We start from the raw sequence: 23,721 nt of genomic DNA on the forward strand, positions 1-23,721 counted from the left end.
CTTTAATGTCCATGTTTTATAAACCCAAGGACTAAGGGTTGTTGTTTTGACCTGATTTGCCATCTCTAAAAGTCAGTCAGTAGCCCTGTATTACAATATTCAGCTAAAATATGTGTATATGGCTGCTAATTGCTGCGAGGTAAAGCATCGTTACCTGATTTGCGTTCTAAATCCAACATCTGCAAAACTCTTTTTGAGGGCAAACGTTTTGACAAAGACATGCACTTAATTTGTAGTCAATCATGGCACTTCCGGTTTGACCCTGCTGTTCTGACTGCAAATAACGGCACAACGAGCAGTTGAAGCGGAATGGTATCGGCCTCTTAAAGACCCAGACCTTTCCTGAACACAGAGCTTACTGTGTCTCCTAAACATAGCCTTAAATAAACTTTTATTTTTTTTTAGTTATTTTTTCCATTATAATTGTACATTTTAAAACATAAGTTGTTGACTGATTCCTGTTGATTCCCTCCACATCAGGAATCAGACTATGATTACACAGACATGTGTAATCAGACAATGAGCTTATTTTTAATGCCCACTTGAAAACTAATCAAAGCTGGCAACAAAAAGACGAAAAAGACAAGTCTGATGTTTTATTCTGAAACCTACAAAGCTCAAAACAAGCATTCAACTAACCAGGATTGCAATTGTGTGGTACAAGATCATATAGCAAGAAATATTAATGACAAAAGTTAGAATATCCATTCACATTTGCAAATGAATTCAAAGACACGTTCTGCTTTATCAGAGCAATACAAAAACAGCACGTTACAATGACAGACTTTTGAGATCTTATTTGGCAAAAATCCACCCCCCTTTTGTCAGGAGGAGCTATCCTGTATTTATTTTTTATTTTTTTTAGCTCTGGCATACAGTACATACACTGCCTTTCAGCTGCTTCAAGTAACCAAGATCCATATTACACAGAGTTCATCGTAAAACTGAGGAAACGAACACGCAAAAGTTGCATTTGAGCAATGAAAAGCCTTCTGTTATAATGCTTACAGCACACATTTTAAAAAATACTGAATCAGTCACTAAAAGAACAAAACAAAAAACAGACAAAAGTATATGTACATCCCTGAAAGAAACAGCAAACTCAGAGAGGTGATGGAAAAAAGGACGACATTCTGTGCGCTAATAGTTGTGCGAGCATAGTGCTGGGGGTTTTCTGATCTTCACACTGTCACCAGTCTGTCATTTCATTTCATCTTTCACACTAAAATTACACAAATGAAAAGTCATCACATCACCTCTCTCTCGTGTTGCGTCTCACAGTCTCCCATACAAACATTTGTTTAATTCATTATTCTATGACAATATAGATTTATTTCTCAATAAATCTGATGGCTTACAAATTTCAATACATTTTATCTCACAAAAGATAATACTAATGCGTCCGTCGCTGCTGGGTCACAGGCAGATAGCTGCAGCTACATACGCAATACTGTAGTTTTGTAAGAGAGAGATGCCCTTCGGCAGCTTGGTCAAATGGTTAAGGAGTTATTTTCCTATACATAGCTAATCCTTATGTACAGCACAATTATTCACCTGCGATCGGCTCTCGAGCAGAGGCTTACCTTCCTCCTTCACTGCCCTGCAGCAGCAACACAGTGGAAACATTTTGACATCTCCTGCAAACCATTTTCATATCAAAGGCATGGGTATAAAAGGTAAAACATTAAATAGGTTTAAAACTCATAGTCTTTATCGGCCATGTCGATCGCCCAGGCGAACTTCTCTCTCTGGGTTTTGTTGTAGATTTTCTCAATGGGAATACCGAACTTCTTGCACCTGGGATTGGAGGAAAGACAAGACAGAATGAAAAAAGAAATACTGTGTGAAATGCAACAGTGGCAGTTCGACAAATAGGTTGATAAAAGAGTGGTTTTGTTTCAGCTGATGGCTGCTGTCAGGTCTTGCGAGCTTCCGTTAACTGCAGTTTTCTTACGCTTCTGTATAATTACGGTTTCAGATCCCCTCGCTCTCTCTTTTGCTTTTTGAGTGTTTCATTTGACAAAAACAATAAAACACAATATGAACGATTTCAAGATTAAGAGATTTGACTTAATTTTTCATATATTCTCTACATATTGTTATAACTTGGCCACAAAAAGCATGCAGTGAAAGTCTGCTGTCACGTCAATACTAATACTGGATTTTATTTTTTGTTACAGTACTGGTAAATTTGCAGCAGTTTGTTGGATATCAGTAGGACATCACATCGTCTTTGGCTTGGAGACTGACTGGGCCGTTTGTCCTTGGTTTGCAGGCAATCTAAACAATGTGGCATGAAAGTGTCCATGTGACTCACTGAACAGGAAAGTCTAAGAAGAATATTAGAGAGCAAATCAGCTGCAAACAGAAAATTAGTTTCTGTTTTCTAAGAAAGGTTTTATGCACACATTCACAGAACACTGAACTACTGGTGATGGTAAAAAAATGATTCACTCTGGTTACACGGCCCTCGTGTAGGCTTCTTTTTCTACCACAAACTTATCAGTAGAAACACCTTATACCAACTGTCAAGCACGGTGGTGGAGGGGTGATGATTTGGGCTTGTTTTGACCTGGGAACTCAAGTATTCTTGAGGGAGATGTCAGGCCATCTGTCCAACAGCTAAAGCTCAGCACAAGTATGGGCAATCGCAATTCCAAGCACAGCAGCAAATCTACAAAAAATAAGAGTCGAGGTGTTGCAACAGGCCAGTCAAAGTCCAGACCTCGACCCGAATGAAATGTGGTAGGCCCTTAAGAGAGCTGTGCAGATGCCCACAAACCTCAATGAACTAAAGCAAAACTAAAGCTGTAAAGAAATGTGTGACAAAGTTTCTTCACAACAATGTGAACGAGTCTTACAGAGAACAATTACTTTAAGTTATTGCTGCTAAAAGCGGTTGTTGGGGTCGAGTTTTTGAAAGCTTTCTTTTTCACATCATTGTGATCTGAGACGTCTGGAACAAAGGTACTTAATTGACACACAAGATTTTACAAGCCTGCTGCCTGTGGCAGGACATAAAACATATTTATCCATCCTTTTTTAAATCTGTTTATTCAATTCAGGGTCGCAGGGAGGCTGGAGTCTATCCCGGCTGTGTTGGGGTGAAAGGTACACAGTGGACAGTTTGACAGTCAATCGTTATGCTCTCATATTATTTCTAATACATAAAAACAAACACACAGCTTCTGATTTTGTAGTTTTTACATAAAAAACAATTACGGTTTATAATTGAAGGTTAAACCTTAACATGTGGATCCAATACTCTAACAAACTAACAATCACACTTCACACAGCTTTATGTGACTGTTGAGGGCAAAGTTAAAAGCATAAAATGTGGCAAGAATGGAGTAGAAGAAGAATAAAGACAGAATGAAACACTTTTGATTAGACAGCTTTGACAAAGATTACTTAATAAATATTACGATGTATATTAAGTATTTATACTTCTTCTGCAGCGCGGTACTGTTTATGTTATGGTCTCAAGGGTCTTGTGTATTATTTGGACCCTCAGTTAACATTAGTGAAAGTCAGTTTCTGTTTAATTGCTGCTGCTGCTTTTAATGTTTAAAGTTTTTGATCTTTGTGCTCAACTTCTGAGTCCTTGCTTCAGATTTATCATTTTGTTGACAGTTAATTTTGAAATTTGTAGATAAAGACTCAATAAAGACTTTCCTGGTTAAGTCATCCAAAAGCTAAAGCTGTTACTGAGATATAATAAAATGAGAGAAACCATGATTAACTAGCTAAAATTTTAATTTCCTAGCCGTTAAGCCAGTGTACCTTCACCATACCATTACTCACAAATACCATAGTTTACACCATGTTCCCATGCACCACCCTTTATTAGGATCCCCATCCCTTACGCCCTACAACCAAGAAAATCACGGAGGATTCCTGTATCCATTGTGCTTGAGGAGGAGGTTCTCCATAAATAGCTGTGGGGCATCGGTTAAGGAGGGCGGACCGCCATGTTCCCCCTCTCTATGGCCAAGTCCCTCCATTCACCCACAGACAGCACCTCATTGCCTTCCCACATGGAGGAAGGAGGGCTGTTTTGCGACGCTCCCTAGCTTTCAGAAACAAACCCCATTGTTCCTCACGCTCACACGCTTTTCTTCCTCTTATTTTCCTTTTGCAGCAGTTAGCTTTTTTGCTTGAGCTGCTCCTTTTCCTACAATGCAAAAGCATTTCCTGCCTTTCTGTCACCAAGGGTAGGTATGGACTGCACATACCCACCCACCCAGAGGCTGCCTGCCTATTTATCAGTAGGGGGGTTGCTCATAAAGTCATAGTATAAAACAACAAACAAACAAACAAAAAAAAAAAAGATGCTCTGATTAAATAATAATTAACAGCTAATAAACGCAGATACAGAATGTCTTCTGTGCACAATAAATACCATGCCACAGAGATGCGTGGATCCAGGTAATTAAGCTTGGAGGTTCCCAGAGCAATTTGTTTGTTCTCCTCTCTGTCTGTGGCTTGCACCTGGAGTTTCATCAGCTGCTCCTCTATCCTCTGTACAGCTTTACGCTTCATCTCCACAGCCCTTACAAAGAAAAACAAACACAGGGCAGAGAGAAGGAAGAAGACAGATACACAAGATGCAAAGGAAAACAAAGACGGGGGTGTACGAAGGCGGGGAGACAGAGAGAGACGAGGAATTATAACGACAGACTTTAAATGCCCTGGACACCATTTAAACTTCGTTGCTGAGGAGCAAAGATGTTTAAGTAATTAAGTAATTGATCAAACTCTCTTGTACTCATTAGCGGTGCTAATGTTTTCTTACTTTTTGCTCTTGTCATCATGGGAAGCCTTGTGATCAGCTTTGGCAGCCTTCAGCTGCTTCCTGGCTGCTGATAGTTGATTTTGTTTCTCATCGATCTACAATCACAACAAATGCACACAGAGTGAAGTCTAAAAGCTGCACCACCAAAAGAGTGGATAGCTTTACCTTTAATGGGTACAAAAAAAAATGCCTGTTTACTGAGAACAAATTCTAATGGAGGAATAACAAAACCAGAAACAATCGTAACACAGACGTTTACCTTGTTCTGAAGATTTTGCATGGACTTCTCAAATGTTTTGGGCGGAGCTCTCTGGTGGTTGCAAAGAATGGCCACGGCCCGGTTGGCTCGGTTGTACGATAGGATCTTTGCTGGGATGCTGTCATCAGCTGTTGATCCAAAAACAACATAAGAGGAAAAGTTTAGAATGATTTAAATTTAAAATGACCCAAACTTTGCTGTGTAAAGGGTTTAGCCAATTTGCTAAATTGCTGCTAACCTGCTGTTACTATAATTCTATCACATAATGTAATAAAGTAGTTATTTTTGAATGGAAAGGCCCAAAAAGGCATTAAGTGTACAATGCTCATGTGAACAGTTATTATTAGTCATTCCTTCTTCCTTTTTCACCTTTCCTCTGCGCTGTTGCTCTCCCAGGTTTAATGAACAGACACGCGTATAATGACATCTGTCTGTACAGTACAAGTAGACTGGTATACAGCTTAAAAGTACAGGCTTAAAGTTACCTGTGTGAGAGGAGCAGGAGTCAGTACTTTTGTTTACATGGTGGAAACAATACTTTAATACCTGCACTGTCATGAATATAAACTCCAGAGTCCAGGTGTCACAAACAGTGACTGTAGAAAACAAAATCACTTCTACAGTCACTGGTCACAACACAGCACAGAAGCCACCAGTTACAGCTTCACATACACTCCCAGGTCACTTTATTATGCAAACTTGTTCAGCTGCTTGCAAATATCTAATAAGCCATGGCAGCAGCTCAGTACATTTAGGAATGCAGACACGGTCAAGTTCAAAGTGAGCGTCAGAACGAGAAAGAAAAGTGATTTAAATGTCTTTGAACCTGGCGTGCTGGTTGGTGCCAGGCTGGTCTGAGTATCTGAGAAACAGCTGATTTGCTGGGATTTTCCCATACAACTATCTCTAATGGTACAGAGAACTGTATAAAAAAGAAAAAATATCCAGTGAGCAGCACTTCTCTAGGAAAAAATGCCTTGTTCATGTCAGAAATCAGAGAAGAATAATCTGAATGCTTCGAGCTGACAGGAAGGAAACAGTAAAAGTTAAAGAACCAATTGTTATACCCAAGGTATGCAGAAGAGCACCTCTAAAAGCACAACACATTTAACACTGAAGAAGACGGGCTACAGCAGCAGAAGATGACACCGGTGCCACATCAGTCAGCAAAGAACACGAACATGAGTCTACAATTTGCACGAGCTCACCCAAACTGCACAACAGAAGATTGGCTCATCTGATGAGATTTGAGTTCATTCTGTAGAGTCAGAATTTGATGTACATGAAAACACTGATTCATCCTGTCTTATAATAGTTCAGACTGCTGCTGCTGGTGTAATGTTGTGGGATATGCTTTCTTGGCAGACTTCGGGCCCCTTAATACCAGCTGAGCCTGCCTGAGTATTGTTGCTGAATCCATCTAACCCCGCTCCTGTCAGGATAAAACACCATGTCACAAAGCTCAGATCATCTCAGTCTGGTTTCTTGAACATAACAAGAAGTTCACTGTACTCAAACAACCTCCACAGTCACCAGATCTCAAACCAATAGAGAAACTTTGGAATGAGGTAGAATGGGAGATTTGAGTTATGGATGTGTGGCTGACAAATCTGCAACAACTGATGCCGTCATATGAATGTGGACCAAAATCTCTGAGGAATGTTTCCAGCACCTTGTTGAATCTATATCATGAAGAATTAAGGCAGTTGTGAAGGCCAAACCTGAGAGTAGCAAAGAGTACCTAATAAATTGAGACTAGCACTAACTTATTTAATGATGACAATGAGTTGCTATAAGACTACATGAAACCATTTTCACTCACAACAGGTCAGCTCCTTGAGCTGCTGTTGCAGGGTGATGGAGGCGTTATAGGTACGGAAAACTTTGGCTGTAAGTCCATCCATCAGCTCCTGTAGGTGCTTATTTAGAATAGATGTCTGCAGGAAACACAGAAAAGAAGAGGGAACAACAGTTAAGGAGGGCAGGTGAATCAGAATTATACAAAGTAGTTAAAGTAAACAGTTAACGTGAAGGCAGGTATTCTTGTGTGTTTCTCACATTCAGTCTGTCAAAGAGGTCGTCTTCAGGCTGTTTGTTTTCCAGGAACAACTGGAGGTTTTTAAAGACCTGACAGGAAACAAGAACGAAGATGTACTCAGCCTCAAATCAGTCACTTACATTTAACTCTTAAAACTGTGGCCATGGATGCACTGACACATTGTTACCAGCAGAGGGTGTGGGTTTATTTGTGCCCATGATGACAAGTGCAGGTGGTTTATAGACTGCAGGTTAGTGTGCTTTGTGTGAGTGCTTTTTAACTGGTACTTCAGAGGAAATGCAGCCAAATAGACAGGACCCAGACGTGCTGAAGAATTTGCAATTAAAAACGCGTGTGTGTGTGTGTGTGTGTGTGTGTGTGTGTGTGTGTGTGTGTGTGTGTGTGTGTGTGTGTGTGTCGTTTGTACACTCTGTTAATGGCAGGAAACAGACCACCCTGTGAGGCAGAGCTGACGGAAAACTATTTCTTTCTGATCACCTGCCTGTACAAACATCCTCCATAGATTAGAACATTTTTATCTCATCAACACTAAATTCCACATCTGTCATTACACAACCAATATCTGCCACAGCACCTCTTTCTTCCCTCATTAACTCCTCCCCTTCTCATTTCCTTCCTTACCCTCTTCTCCACGGGTATTTTGTTGTAGTAGCGGATGGAGTCTTTTCCTAAAAAGTCAAACTCCACAACGTACTCCTGGTCGTCCAGCTTGGGGTACAGTTTGATGTGTTCCACTCGCAGCGAGCAGCAGCCAACGGTGTCCGCCGTCTCGCCTTCCTCCTTTTCGTTACCTGCCCTCAGAGCCAGCTATGAGAAAAACACCAAACATCACAAACATAAGCAAAACTTCAGAGCAGAACATTTGGTCAGGATTTATGTAGGCCCTGTGATGAACTGCTGAGCTGTTCGGCATGTAACCCGCCCCCGGCCCAGTGACAGTTGGGATAAACTCCATGTCACCCATGTGACTCTGAACAGCATGACTTGTTAAGAAATCTTAGACTTAGTTTACCAGTGGAACTAAAGAAGGACCTATGATTTGTGTGACAGTAAATGTCATTTGCTGACACAGACTGGGTAATGTGTTAGAAATTAAAGGATACCACATTGTTTGATGGAAATTAACATTTTCAGCCTACAGAGGGCTGAATTTAAAGACATCCCAAAAACCACAAAGATGCTGGTCTTCTATGGCAAATGCCAATCAGGCTCCACAGTTTCATGCAGTGAGCACAGAGCCCAGCTCACCCTGCCCCTTGCACAAAGGAGCAGATACTGGTCCTACTGATGGGTTAAGGACTTTCTACGGTCAGCAAACCTTCTGGTAATGACACGTATTGATGTGCCATCCTGGAGGAGCTGGACTACCTGTGAAACCTCTGTAGGGTGCAGGTGTTGCCTCATGCTACCAGTAGTGACACTGACCCCAGCCAAAGAGGGAGGAAGAAGAGGGGAAGCCGTCTAAGATAAGATTTAATTGCTGGGATTTTTATAGATGGAGATGATATGACGTATGATAGGGAACTAGCCAAAGAAGCAATGTTGAAAAAGTGAAAAGTAGATTGAAGTTGGAAGGAAATTCATTCTAATTTGGTGGGGTTTATATCTCAAGCACAGACATCAGGACTGCCTCTGCACGTGGGCCCACGGCCCTGGATGTCTGGAGTGAGAGATGAGACGAGGAGTCAGCAATGGCCTTATGGTGGCCTGGAATATGTTCAGCTCGGAATAGGAACTGGTGAGTGACTGACAGCTGTGGAGGACAACACATTAAAGGGATGATGGACGGAAATGAGAACGTAGTGCTTGGAGGCATAGGGAATGCACGAGATGTGAAAATTCAGCTGAATTATCTACAATAGTTCACGTCACTTTACAGCGATTTCCCTTTTCAACCTACTACTTCCACTAGTTCTACTTCTACTACTTAAATCAAAGCTGCTGTACGTTCTTGTCTATAATCTACTTTATCTATTTTATCACTTGGTGCAGTCACCATAATTTTATTGTATTCTTATTTACCTTGTCTATGAAGTACAGCGCCACAGCTCTCTGTCTGATCCTCATCTCTTTTGACTTCCAGTCCTCTCTGTACTGAGCACGGATGCGATCCACACACTTCTTTAAACGCCGGGCAGTTTCATATTTCTGCCAGTCCTTCTCCCCCTGCACACACACACACACACACACACACACGTACGTCCCATCATTGGGAAAATGGTAGAAAAAAAAGGTTACTGGGGGAAAAGGCGGCGAAAGCGCGGGTACCTTGATCCTGGAGCTCGGGTTTAACATGATGTACTTGATGGAGCCCTGGATGTTCTCTGTCCAAGATGCTAACCAGGTTACTTTGTTGTCATGTCGAACCTCCTTCCATTTTGTCCCTGGGGGAGGTTTGGGGTGCTTGGAGTCCCTACATAAAAAGAGCCAGAGTTACCAAACAGGTGCAAAACATGCTGGCACATTTCCACTGATCTATGTTTGGAGCTGTTCCCACGGTGGAGCTTTGTGCTGATTTAAAAGCGTTCCTCAGAGGTACCAAAAATTAAATAACTGATCTTTTTTCTGCAGTGTAAACACCACAGCTATGAGACAATAGTGCAAAGAGAACATAAAATCCCACCTTCCAGTATGCGGGGGTGAACATGTCCTCCCTGGCTTGTGTTATTGTTTGCACGGATACAGTTTACACTGACAGGAAGACCACCTTTGACATGGTGCCAGAAGCGCATGTGTGTGTCAGTGATACATCTGCCATACTGTATATGCGACAGGCAGCACGTACAATCTTTTACCCAGTGTTTTTTCTTTGATGGCAACTGACCGCTACAATTTAGCTTTCCCATAAACTCTCCCACACATCCCGCCTCCAAAGCAAAAACAACATCATTTCCTTTTTTTTTTTTTTCTTAAATGACATCAGAAACAGCAGTATGCGACATTACGTGATGGCAGAGCTTCAGTTCATCCTTTGTCATTTTTTTTTTTTTTTTTTTTTTTTTTTTAAATAAATAGGACAGGGGGAATGAATGAGAGAAAGAGGGGGAGAGAAAGAAAGAAAACCAAAGGGGAGAAGAGACGGTGAGAAGGGGGGGGGAAGAGAGAGAAAAAAAAAAAAGAACTCCTGGGTCACCTGTATGGAGAAAAAAAAAAAAAACAAACAAACAAAAAAAACAAACAGAGGAGACAGCAAACAACAAAGAGCAACATAATAATAGAGAAAACAAAGCACCATCACAATAAACTAGCTAGTCATAGCTATCAATATTTACTAAATAATAAACGATATTGTGCAGCACGCAAGATAGACAGCGCACAGTGTGCTTTGAGGTAGCAGCCAAGAAAGCTTTAGTCCGCGTCTGTGAATACCCATGTGTGCATACCTGTGTGGATCAGCATGCTTGCATTCCAGAGGTTTCTCCATGTAATGATCTGCTAGGGAGTGTGGGGGGGCCACAGCCCCGTCCTCCAGGGTGTGAAGCGGGTATGGAGGAGATCAAAACTCCAGACATCCAGAGGCCCCCAGAACACAAGAGACCATGGAAGACCAACAGAGGGGCAGCCGCGCCACTGTTCCAGTAAGAGCTGAGGAGAGTCCCAGATGAGGGCTCGCCCAGCAGCCGCGGAGCAGAAGTCAGGGGGAGTTGCAGTGACGCGCCCGTGAGCGCCGCCGGCCCCCAGCTGTGCCTGAGTGACCGAGCCCCAGGCCGAGAGGCCGGGGGCACCCCACCTCCAAAGGGGCCCGAGCGAGCCCCAGGCCCCAGGCCCCGACAAGCGGCCGCCAAGGAGTGAGCCGGTGTGTACCCGGACGCCCACCCCCAGACACAAAGAACCACCAACACACCGACACCTGAGGGAGTCCGCCACCGGCAGGGGAAGTGGTGGTGGGTGGAGATAGGCCTCCAAACCTTGGAGGGCCTGAGGTGTCCCCAGAGAGGTGGCGTCTGATACCCAACCTGACATATAGACACAGACATACAGGCACACACAGACACAAACATCCATTCCCACCCTCATGCTCTCATATGCACTCACTCCACACTCAACCAACGTGGAGACAGACATAAAGAGACGCTGTACACACGATCACACTCCCCAAGCGTACTCTACAAACCGGGTCTAGGTACCCTTGCCCCTGGAGGGGGGAATTGCACCCAGACCCAGGTGGTGTTACCCTTTTCCCTGCGGTGGGGAGAGGCAGACCACCCCGACTCCGCAGCAGCAGGGAGGCCCCACACCCCAGACCGCAGTCGGACGGCCAACTCCTCCTACTAGCCCTCCCGCTCCAGCAGGCCGCAGAGAATGGGGGTGGGAGAAGACTCCAAACCTCCCTCCACCCGCTCATTGTAGTGTTGATGCATATGTGTTCTAAGGTGCAATTAAAACCCAGGAGGGCATGGAGCTACCTGCCAAGGAGCAGCAGGTAAGCGCATAGTCCCTCCTGCTAGCCCTCAATGACTAAGTGTATTTAAAATTGAGAGGTGGGCAACGACGTCAGGGGTGAGGTATACACCCTGATGGTGATTTGGACTCCGTGATTGTGCCCACCCCCAAGATCCTATATGTATGTGTAATGAGAGTGTGAATAATGTGAATGTCTAAGTTGTGGGATAAAATTGAGGCAGAGGCAGCCAGAAGGGGACAGGGGGGGGTAGCCTCCTCTGCACCCTGGTGACATACCCCCACTCCAAGGCCCTGCATGTGTGGGTGGTTGTGGAGGAGCGGGAAGAGGGAGGCAGCTGGAGATGGGGAGGGAAGGAAGGGAGGGGCAGGTAACCCCTCCCTGGGGCCAGCTCCCCCGCTGACCCCAGTAGGCACTCCCACCCTCCGCGACCCGCCAGGGAAGGGGGGCCCAGGCCCATCAGACCGGGGCCCAGTGCAGTAGCGCCCCCCGGCTCCACAGAGCCCTGGACAGTCCACCCAACCCCACCACAGAGAAAACTGCACCCACCCCACCATCCACACATCTTCCAGACTACATAAGACGGTAAACGCCCAGGCTGAGATCTTCCTCCACCTCTCCTGTATCTCCCCCTCCTGCAGAGAGTTCCTGAAGAGAAGAAAGCTCCTGCAAGATGTGACCATCCCCCCCACCAGTTGAAGAGCCCCCCAGGCGGCTCGACGCACTGGCGGCACCCTGCTCCAGGGCCGGGCCCCCATGCACCCACCCGCCCACAACCCCGGCAACACACCAACCAGGACCCAAGCCCCCGAGGCCCGGCCCGGGCCCCAGCCCAGAGACGGAGCGCCCCCAGAACCTCACGCCCATCCCGGACCCACCCAGGGGCAGCCAGGTTGCCAGGTCAGTAACCCACGTCCGTCAGCACAGACCCTCCCCTAGCCCCGCTGCACGCAGCCGCGAGGAAACAGTCACCTGAGAGCCAACAGAGCCCCCAACCGGACGTGACCGCTACCCCGGGTTGAGCCCCCCAAGGAAGATGCCTCCGGGGAACCCCCCGATGCCCTAAGCCTGTCCCTACCCCCTCACCAATCACAACAGTGAAGGCGGGACCAAACTATGACCCCCCACCCCCACTAGGTGATGGAGCTGATAAAAGGGGCCCAGAGCAATTGATCTAATGTGGTGGCAGAGGCTGTGTCAAGACTAATGTAATCTAATAGATAATTTCTATATTGGTTAGAATTAAGATTATTTTTATTTTTCCAGTTCATGAGGACTGTTTTCTTGGCTATGCATAGGGCAGTGAAGATCATATGGGCTATATTCTTTTCTGAAGTGACATTATCTAAGCTGCCCAGTAGACACACCAAGGGGGAAGTTGGAATGTTACATTTCAGACACTTTGATAAGTCTTCACATATCTCGCGCCAAAACTTCTGCACTGGTGAACAGAACCAAAGAGCGTGGATGTAATTGTCTGGTGTATTGCCTTGACAGTGTGAGCAGTTGTTGGAAGATGTAAAGCCCATCTTGAACATCCGATGACCTGTATAGTGCACTCTATGAAGTATTTTGTATTGTATTAATTGCAGACTGGGATTTTTAATTAATTTAAAAGTTTTTAAGCAAATCTGAGACCAGAAGTTTTGGTCTAGGTTGACTGATAAATCTGCTTCCCACTTTGCAGTAGGAAGGGATATTGATTCATCTAATTTAGAAAGTGTTCTGTATATTTTAGATAATAATTTGGGGGATTTAAGAGTAAGAAAATGTGCCGCACTTAGTGGTGTTTGTAATTCAACTTGACTGAGGTTAAATTTCTTTTTTACTATGGATTTAATTTGTTGATATTCTAAAAACCTTGTCTTGTTGATCCCATATTGTTCAACTAGTCTGTCAAATGGAATAAATTCTGTTCCCTCTAATATATGTTCTAAGTATTTAATTCCTTTACAACTCCATTCTGGGAAATTAATCATATTATTGTTTTGTAATATGTCAGGGTTATTCCAGATAGGTGTACGTTTGCATGGGATTAATGAAGACTCCGTTATTTTTAGAAACTCCCACCATGCTGTTAGAGAAAAGCTGATGTTGATACTTTTAAAGCATTCATGTCTTTTGATGTTTGAGCTAATAAATGGTAGGTCTGAAATCTCTAGATCCTTGCATAGTGCCTGTTCAACATCTAGCCAGGGCTCAACTAAGAAGGTATGTTTTAACCATTCTGAGATGAACTGAAGCCTGTTGGCTAAGAAGTATTGGTGAAAATTAGGCAGATCTAATCCTCCTCTATCCTTGGTTCTTTGTAGCGTTTTTAAGCTAATACGCGGGGGTTTATCTTTCCAAAGGAATTTGGAAATATATGAATCCAGAGATCTGAACCAATCTTGTGATGGTTTGTTAGGGATCATCAAAAATAAGTAATTTATTTTTGGCAAGATCATCATTTTTATAGTGGCGACCCTTCCCATGAGTGATATGGGTAAAGATTTCCATCTAGTCAGATCGCCTTCTACTTTCTTTAGAAGTGGGACGTGGTTTAGTTTAGTTAAGTCTGAAAGCTTAGGAGAGACATTAATACCTAAATATTTAATATTTCCGGATTGCAGTGGGGCAGAGGAAGAATTATGGAAGGAGCAGTTAATGGGGAGAACTGTAGATTTTGGCCAGTTAATTGAATAATCTGAAACTCTTGAAAACCAGTTTATTAAAGTAATTACCTCAGAGAGGTTGGTTTGTGTGTTTTGCAGAAAAAGCAACACATCATCCGCATAGAGACTGATTTTATGTTCTATGTTCTTACATTTTATGCCCTTAATTGTTGTAGCCTGTCTAAATGCTGCTGCTAGAGGTTCGATAAAAATTGCAAAAAGTGAAGGGGAGAGTGGGCATCCCTGTCTGGTGCCCCTCAGGAGACAGAAGCTGGAGGATGTCTGGTCATTTGTTCTGATACGAGCCGTTGGGGAATTGTATAATATTCTTATCCAGTTTATGAAAGAGTTTCCAAAACCAAATTTGTGTAAAGTTGCGAATAAAAATTTCCAATTAACTCTGTCAAATGCTTTTTCTGCATCTAGAGATAATATTATGGTTTCGATGTTTTTATCGTATGAGTAGTCTATTAAATTAAGTAATCTACGAGTGTTTGTTGAGGAGTGCCGACCTTTTATGAAACCAGTTTGGTCAGGATGAATTAAGAGGGGGGTCATTTTCTCTAATCTCTTTGAGAGAGCTTTGCAGATTATTTTAAGGTCTACATTTAAAAGAGAAATTGGACGATAGCTTGAGGGAAATAAAGGGTCTTTGCCTGGTTTTAGCAGGAGACTAATGTTGGCAGAATTCATATTTGGTGGTAGTCTGCCCTTTTCCTCGATTTCCTGCAACATGCTGTGGAATACTGGTGCCAAAATTGTCCAGAATTCTTTGTAGAATTCTGCAGGGAAGCCGTCTGGACCTGGAGCCTTATTATTGGGCATACTTATCAGGGCTTCCTGGAGTTCACCTGGCGTCAGTGGCGAATCCAGTTCCATTGCTTGACTGTCTAGTAATTTTGGAAGAGTTACGTTGTCAAGAAACAGATCAATTTCATTTTTAGATGGGTTTATTTGTGGTGAGTATAAAGTTTCATAGAAATCCCTAAAAATGTTGTTTATTCTTCCAGGATCATATATTGTGTTCCCCGATAAATCTTTAGCAGCACATATAGTTATTTTTTCTTTATTTATTTTTAGCTGGTTAGCTAGAAATCGACCTGATTTGTTACTGTGTTCAAAATTCTGCAAGCGAAGTCTTTGTATAAGGAATTGTGTTTTTTTATTAATAGTTTCATTTAATTCTAGTTTTGTTTTGCGTATTTTGTTCAATGTTTCCTGATCTTGGTGGGACGCGCAGGCTTCTTCTAGTGATTTGATGTTTTTTTCTAATTCCTGAATATTTTTGTTTTCTTCTTTCTTTTTGTGTGATGAGAAAGAAATTATTTTACCTCTCATCACAGCTTTCCCTGCTTCCCATAGAACAGAAGCAGATATTCCGGGAGTGTCATTAAAGTCTAAATATGAAGTCCATTCCTTTTTAAAGTATTTAATAAAGTCTTCATCTTTAAGTAGTGATATATTAAATCTCCAGTTTTTACTTGGCGTAGTATTATTCTTGTGCATTAGTGTTAAAGATGCAGGAGCATGATCGCTGACAGCTATAGGATGAATCTCAGTGTCTGAAATGTCACACAGCAGTGAGCTGCTGACCAAAAAATAATCCAGACGAGAGTAAGAGTGATGAACATGCGAGAAAAAAGTATATTCCTTACTGGTGGGGTGAAGAGAGCGCCATGCATCGCAAAGACCAAAGTCGTTCATACACTGTTTGATTATATTTGTGGACTGCCAATTACGCTGAGTTCCTGTTGTGTTGAGCCTATCCATTTCTTCATTTAGTCCAAGGTTGAGGTCACCGCCAAGAATGAGTGTGCAATCAAGGTGTTCAGAGAGTGCACTAAAAAAACCGTGGAAGAATGAGGGTTCATCAACATTTGGACCATATATACTAACAATACATAGTTTTTTGTTCAATATTGATAGTTTAATAATTAGAAATCTACCCTCTGGATCTATAACTGTATCGAGTACTGTAAAATTAACATTTTTATGTATTAAAATTGCTACTCCCCGTTGTCTAGAATTATAACCGGCTGCAAACACGTTAGGAAACTCAGGTGTTTTAAGTTCATTTAAACCTGTGACAGGTTTGTGAGTTTCTTGTAATAAAACAACATCTGCCTGTAGTTTTTTAAGCTGGTTAAATATTTTTAACCTCTTTCCTCTGGTGCCAGCTCCATTTACATTCCATGTGACAAATCTCAGCATGCCCATAATTGTGCGTGTATGTCTAATGATGTATGCTGGGTGTTTCGTTTAGACAGGTGGAGAGAATATGGAAACATCCCTTGTTTGTAAATAGAAAGAGAAAAAGAAGTGTGGTGAGAGACTCCATAAGTCTGACTATGTGTGTGAATATTCACTAATATGAACAAGCGTGGCTTGCTTATGTGTCCTGCAAGTCTGTGCGTGCTGTGAGGCTGTTGTGAATGTGCTGCCGTTTCCACAGTCTGTAAATAAATACGGTAATCACAAAATCAAAAGACAGAAGCACAGATTAACAGAAAACAAGGCAGACAGGTGGTAAAACAAGGTGATCGGTGTGGGGTAAATGCCTGTGACCTCCTGACCAAACACTTCATCAATACTCAAAGCCTCATCAGTTGCTGCTTATTATATCCTTTCACATGCACACATCCTCTTATTTTATCCCTTTAACAACAACAGTCTCATCATCTTTCACATGTCCTCACCTAAAATGGTTTTACAGGGCCACCTTGTGGTAAATCTCATAACCAAACACGATAACAACAACTTGTGTCCAGATTTTATGTTTCTGCTATGCTTCGCCTCTGAAACAGGAACGGTTAAAGATCAGGGCAGCTGAGGTGGCGATAACGGTGACAAAGAGATTTCCTACTTGCTACAGTTAATAATGATGTCTTCGGGTCTGATGCGCCGCTTCAGCATGCCCATCTTTGGATGGTCCCCCCGTCCTCGGAAAAGGCCCGGCGGCTCGATGCGGAAATTTCCGATCCTCTCCTTGTGGTTGTCCATGATGCAGAAACCATACTCCTGAAGGAGCCGTTCATTTTCCTCTTTGATTTTCTACAAGATGTATGAAGATATATTGAGAAATCCCAGAGTTCTCGAGGTTGGAAGAGTGCACCTAACTGCAATACCTGTTTCTCCTCTTTAGACATCTGTTTCCGAGCTTCTGACTGGGCCTTGAAGTACTCGCTCATCTCACTGAAGTCACATTTATTCAGGTCAGTAATCACAGACTTCTCCTCTGATGTCATTTCCTAAAATAAAACAGAAGACATGTGAAGCCCCATTTAAATACTTGGAAATTCACACTATCTGCAGAGCCATGTCCATTTTCCTCACCTTCCTCCAGTCTTTAAAGAAGTTCTTCCTAAAGATGTCCTTCGTGGTATACTCATGATCCAACATTTTGGCAAAAAATGTTGCAACCTCTTCAGCAGGAGCACTCAGCTTCATAGGCTTACCTACAAATACAGGAAATTACATTATTTTAATAAAAGATAATAATAAGTACACAAAAATAAGTTTTCTTTAATACAAACTGACTCACCACCATAGTAAAATTTAACTTTGCCTGGCAAGGGTTCGTATGGAGGCGCAAACACTGGACCTTTATGTTCCAGGAAGCGCCATTTGGAGCCGTCGGTATATCTTTCCTCCTCCCACCTAATCATGACAAACAACAACACAACACAACCGATGAGAGAGAAAAAACTGCACTTTATCTAAATAAGTGGTTTGTAATTTCCTGTGTCTATAATTAACTCACCATTTCCACTTCTCTTCTTCTTCTTTTTTCACTTTCTTCCCGTCTGTTCCTTTTTTGTCTTTTATCTTCTTTTTGTGCTTTATACCCTAAAAAATGGATTCAATTAAATAGATCTACAAGGAGATACACAGCAGATGCCCCAACCCGGAAAATATTTTTGTCATTACAGTGTATTAACATGTAATAAACCTCATCTTCCTCGTCTTCGTCGTACTCATGTTTCCTCTTTTTGGCCTTTTTGTCGTGTTCCAACTTGACTTTTTTGGGCTTGTATTCATATCTGTAGAAAATTACACCACTACATGAACAACCAAAGCTGAACTGCAACTACAAGCGTATTGGATTCATTTGAATGACACCTACTCTTCATCATCATACTCTTGTCTGGAGCTCTTGTTGTGTTGGGGTGAGGGGTAGAAGCCATTGTCTTCCTCAGGTTCACTCTTAATGCCAGCAGGGCTCCTGTCTCTAATTGGCACGTCAAACGCATTGAACAGCATTTTAGTAAATGACAACAAAGCAATAACTGCTCTTTAGTATAATTATTTTAAAAGCAAATAACGGCTGATTCATGAGTACTTTTACTGCATGATAACTGCAAAGGTCTTTAGCCATCTGTCATTTCTTGTTATTTTGCTAGAAAAACAGGAAATGGGTGCAGTGATGGACTGAAACGTGCAGGCACAAATGACACTGCAGACTATAAGTCAAAAACAGAGTTTGTGCAATTCTAAAATGAAAGTCAATATTTGGTATGACCACATTTATAAAGTCTCTTAGGCAAGCCTGTAATTTCTTTAAATCTTCAGGAATCGTTCTCCAGGCTTCTAGAAGGACATTCAAAGCTCTTCGTTGGATGTTGGCTAATCCATGACTGACCGTGTTTCTTTCTGCATTTTCTATTTTTTTTCTTTCAACTATATTAGTAGTGTGTTTTGGAATAAATAGCAAGCTGAAAAATAAAGGATTTGCCAGACACTTTTCAAATGATATTCCAGGTTCAATCAAAATCTGTCACGTTACTGTGTTCATAATTTTATCAATTTTGGCAAGTGCCATTTTTATGCTTGAATCATGCATACATCAGTGTTAAGTGTCTTAAAAAAACAAACAAAAAAAACATTCCTCTGAAAATGGTCAGGTACAAGGACTGGACTGAAAATAAGTAAAAACACAAAACAAAAACAAAAAATCAGCCAATGTTCAAAGTAAAACTTTGAAAAACCTTCGGATATAATGGAGAACTGTTGTTCAAGAGCATTTTACCACTAGAAGTAATAGATAAAGAAATGAAATGTGCTTCAGGACTTGTGCAGAGTCTGTAGCTGCAACAAAGCGATCATGTTTACCTCACATATCCATTTTCCTTCTCCCTTTTAGGCTTCTCTAAATGAGATGATTGAATCTGAGAAATGAGAAAATATAGAAAACCATGTTAAAACGTATGCCACACCTTTGCCAACTTTAAAAACTAATTTTAAACTTTAGCATATAGTCAGAGTTAACTGAAAACCAGAGGGGCTCTGGTTGCTTGTCAGTGTTTGTTTCTAATGAGGCCAATCTCTCTGGAGGATTTTAGAAACGTTAAAAAAAACAGGACCAAAAACAATTTGTCACAAAAAATAACGACTCACAATCTTTACTCCAAACACATATAAAGCTTTTCATTTAAAAGCATACCGACGACCCATAAACAAACCTTCTCTTCTCTCCTCTTGTCTTTGTCCCTGTCTTTGTGTTTTTGTCTGTGTTTGTCTGAGCTGCTGTCGCTGTGCTTCAGTCGCTCTTTGTCTTTGTCTCTGTGTTTCTTCTCAGAGTGCTCCTTATGCTCACTAGAACACAGAAGACACAAAAGGCAGAGATCAAGCGTAAAAGGTCAGACGAGGTCTGGATGTGCAGACACAGAAGATGCCATCACAAAAAAAACCAAAAAAACAACCACCGGCAACGTACGCTTATCGTTTTTAATCACACAAAGACAGAGACGCGGGCTGTCAACAATAACGGACAAAGTAATGACAGCTACTTATGACACACAAAAAGAAACCATAACAAATCCACAATGGTTCCAAGATTGAAAGATTTCATTAAGAAACTTAATTTGACGTTGCTGTATTTATTTAAGTTAAATCAGCAGTCACTTATTGAGTCTTTCATATTACTGTGTTTGATACTGACAAAATGAAATTTGGATTTTGTCAGGATCCTCCTCATTTAAAATGTTCCCATAACACCGCAAAAGTGAATACATACCATTACAAAGACTTAACTCTGAAAACCGATTATTTCAAGAGAGTAAGGGAACAGCCAAACATAAAGGCAGGTGTGAATGATGTTTAGCAGATCACCAAATAACTGAGACAAAGAAACAGACATCTTACCTGTTGCTGTGCTTGAATTTCTCTCGCTCCTTGTCTTTTTTGTGATCTTTGTGTCTGTGTTCCTTGTCTTTGTGCTTGTCTTTATGTTTGTGTGTGTCTACAGTACAAGGGAGAAATCAACTTGTTGAGAAGCATTTAAAGATATCAGAACAAAAACTTTTTAAATGATTCTTTCACAATTAGCTGTTTGCAATTTGCATGATTTGTCAGGATGTGTCACCTCCAAGGCAACATTCACTTACCAACACTTTATTAGGTACACTTATTCAATTGCTTGTTAATGCAAATATCCAATCAGCCATTCACATGAAAGCATTTATTATGTATTCAGGCAGCATCAAAAAGGTGAGGAAAGGTGAAGTGATTTTTGATGTGGTGTGGTTGATGGTGCCAGATATCCCAGACATTTCAGAAACTGCTGATTTACTGGGATCTTCCCATACAACCATCTCTAGGTTTACAGAGAATGGTCCAAAAATATTTACAGAGAGCGGCAGTTATCTGGGAGAAATCGTCTTGTTGATGCCACAGATCAGAGTAGAATGGCCAAAGTGCCTATAGGAAAGGAACAGTAAGTCAAATAACCAATTGTTACAACCAAAATGTGCAGAAGAGCATCTCTCAGCAGCAGAAGACCACACTGGGTGCCACTCCTGTCAGCTAAGAACAGGCTAAAATTTGCACAGGCTCACCACAATCACCAGATCACAAGTCAAAAGAGCACACTATGGGATGCATGGCTGGATGGATATGCAACTTACAAATCTCCAGCATCTATGATGCCATCATGTCGACATGGGCCAAACTCTCTGAGGAACGTTTCCAGCACGTCGTTGAATCTATACCACTAGAAATTAAAGTAGCTCTGAAGGCAGGCCACAGCCTGCACAAAGTGTACCTAATAAAGCGGCAGCTGAATGTACATGCCTTGGTAAAGCTGCAACAAATCTACTGAGAAGTGACATCTTAAGGACGAACTGTGCAACAAACGTCCGTTCCCTTACTTCTGGTTCCAAATCTCGGAGAAACACTTTGTCAACAAACATGCAAACACACAAAACAAAAATCTCTTAATGCATGCAGAGATAATTGCAATGAGACAATAAGAGACACAAATCTCCAAAAGAAGAACTTGGCTGGTGAGGACTGGGGGGGGGGCTAAGTATGTTTCATACCCACCCAGCAAAACATCATTCCTCCACGGGTATTTTCCACATAGATCAATTTTGTTTTCATACACTCCTGCTGCCAGCCAAACGACTAGCCCGTAATGATTCTGCATGTTCTCCTAATATTAAAATGCTTCCTGCTGAGTAAAATCCCCCCAAAGGTAGACCTGAAACAGTCTGATCATCACCTTGTGACTCTCTGTTGTCATGGCAGTTTAATAACCACATAATCAGCTTTTGTAATATATACCACATTTTAATAAGAAACTAATTTCCCTCAGACAGCTTTGCTTTGCATCAAATAAAGCATTTAAACAAAAAAGGCTGCTCCCAACTTAAGTGTAATTTAAGTATAATTTGTGCCAAAAAAATAAAAAAATGTGGATGTTTTTAATAATGCCGTGCAACTTTTTTCAGTGTGTGAGAGGGCTTGAAGTTTGGTGTGAGTATTCCTCGTTAACAGTGCAGATAAATATCTCTTAAGGAAGGATGGAGGCAGAGCACAGGTGGTGGTGAGATAGGGGCAGGGAGAGGCGATAAGCTCCCAGCTCTCGCCTCCATATCACGGCAGACAGTTGGCTCTGTGCTCGGCGCCCTGCCTGCTTCATACAGAAAAAGAAAATGGCGCAGAGACTAAGTCCTCAGCCCCAATTCGGCCACTTTCGGCTCCAAAATTCGCTGCGATTCCACGCACGTATCGCCAGTCTAAAGCATGCAAAATTTACACGACGCCAGGCCCTTTCGGAATACCCCGTCAGATTAAAAAAACGAGACTGGCAAGGGTGCATTTCAGACCCTCTTTTTGAACAATAGCCGCAAGAGAGTGGAGGAGAAGGGACTTAGTCTCTGGGACGCCATTTCTGTCCTTTAAAAAAACTAACAGTAGACAGATTCCAGCTGGAAATCAAGAGTCAGAATGAACAAGAAAATCCTCATTAGAGGTCCTACCGCTTCCTTTAGATCCGGAATTGACCTGAAAATTGTGAAAAAAATGTTTTTAATATTTCAATTTTAAAAACGCCGGTAAGCTCGCTTATTCAAGTTTCAATAGGAATATACGCTGAGCCTAGGAATGTGCGTATTTCTGCACAACAAAGAGCCGAGAGAGCACAAAAATGTAAAAGTTTTCTCCTAAAATAAACAGAGCAGCCTAACTTGCAGCGACAGCTAACGTTAATTTGCGCTCATTTCATATCCTGATGGTTAATACTTGTGTTATGTCTGTTATTGCTGAGAGAATTGATCCAAAACTGTACAGAAGACACTAATTATCGGCCAAAAGCTACCTGGGAGTCTCCGCGTCCGTGGTCTCCGCTCATGGTCAAGTTGTTTTTGTTTGTTACGCAGGTAAAGTTAAGAGTAGACAGCTGTTAAAGGATGCAGCCGCACAGGATGCGAGGCTCGGGGAACCCTCACTGACAGCCTGGAATGGAGTCCCGATGTTTACCGACTGCGCATGCGCAACCCAACCTGGAAGAAGGCTGTGCATGGTCCTTACCTGAACCGCTATCATAACACCATTTTTACCGGGTTGGTGAGGACACTGGACATAAAAGATCGGAAAACTGGAAATTGTGTTGGAGCCCAAAGATTTTGAACTTTTAGCTGTTTCACAAGTTTTTACAGCTTTTCCTGTTGGGCTTCAATTTGATAAATATGTGTGTAAACTTACGGAAAAAAGTTATGTTAGCTCAGTGTGAACATTTGTTGTTATTTTAGAGCATATTTCTATAGTACATATTGGAAAAACCAAACCAAAACAACAACAAAAAACCCCACACTTTGTTATGTTAAGTCCAAAATTGATGTCATGTCCAGTGGCCACACTGAAGTCTTTTGATCCTCGGGCCCCATGTTTGACATCTATGAACAAACATTGAAAATGTGACGTCATTCAGGGGTAAAAGCGCAAAGGATTCTGGGAACGAGTGGCAAGTGGTACTAGCGCACGCAGGCTTTCACATGAAAACAGTCACACAGCGATAAAAAGAAACACAAAAAATGGCAAGAATTTGTTGTATTATTAACTGCAATAGCCGGTCGCATGACAGCCACGGGAAGCCGACGGTAAAGAGATCGGTTTTTATCGGATTACGTCGTGGAAGAGAAATTGTTTAACCCTTGTATGGTGTTCGGGTCTGTGAGACCCGTTTTCAGTTTTTTTCAAAAGAAAAATTAAACAATTAATTATTTTTTCAACCTGAAATTCATTGGCTTTGGCTTATTTTCTGTGAAGAACATA

General features: G+C 41.9%; 1 protein-coding gene across 2 annotated transcripts; it reads right to left on the reverse strand.

Moving 5' to 3' along the window:
* Positions 1-1,694: 1,694 nt before the first annotated feature.
* On the reverse strand, positions 1,695-22,798 carry top1b (DNA topoisomerase Ib). Of its 2 annotated transcripts, none has more exons than XM_085344294.1 (21): positions 22,766-22,798; positions 22,428-22,452; positions 20,311-20,407; positions 19,629-19,761; positions 19,279-19,313; positions 18,293-18,388; positions 18,119-18,209; positions 17,930-18,015; positions 17,711-17,826; positions 17,503-17,624; positions 17,295-17,417; positions 17,033-17,220; positions 9,382-9,526; positions 9,136-9,279; positions 7,735-7,920; positions 7,113-7,181; positions 6,877-6,991; positions 5,055-5,182; positions 4,796-4,890; positions 4,403-4,552; positions 1,695-1,797 (listed from the first exon to the last, which is right to left on the reverse strand). In XM_085344294.1, exons 1-21 carry the CDS (start codon positions 22,796-22,798, stop codon positions 1,695-1,697), a joined length of 2,280 nt encoding a protein of 759 aa, XP_085200420.1. The 2 variants fall into 2 exon arrangements, with proteins under 2 accessions (XP_085200420.1, XP_085200419.1); XM_085344293.1 differs by having other exon boundaries at positions 18,293-18,397; positions 19,279-19,334.
* Between the last annotated feature and the right edge of the window lie 923 nt (positions 22,799-23,721).

This window comes from Diplotaxodon limnothrissa, linkage group LG20, assembly GCF_057381915.1.
Source record: "Diplotaxodon limnothrissa isolate DT_005_m linkage group LG20, D_limnothrissa_male_GT1.1, whole genome shotgun sequence".
NCBI classification, from domain to species: domain Eukaryota; kingdom Metazoa; phylum Chordata; class Actinopteri; order Cichliformes; family Cichlidae; genus Diplotaxodon; species Diplotaxodon limnothrissa.

Excerpts from the sequence above, each read along its gene's own strand:
- top1b (XM_085344293.1), bottom strand. The coding sequence starts at position 22,798 with ATGAGCGGAGACCACGGACGCGGAGACTCCCAG. Across the intron at positions 22,453-22,765 it reads ACGGACGCGGAGACTCCCAG|GTCAATTCCGGATCTAAAGG; the intron begins GTAGCTTTTGGC and ends CACAATTTTCAG. Across the intron at positions 4,553-4,795 it reads CATGATGACAAGAGCAAAAA|GGCTGTGGAGATGAAGCGTA; the intron begins GTAAGAAAACAT and ends TTTCTTTGTAAG.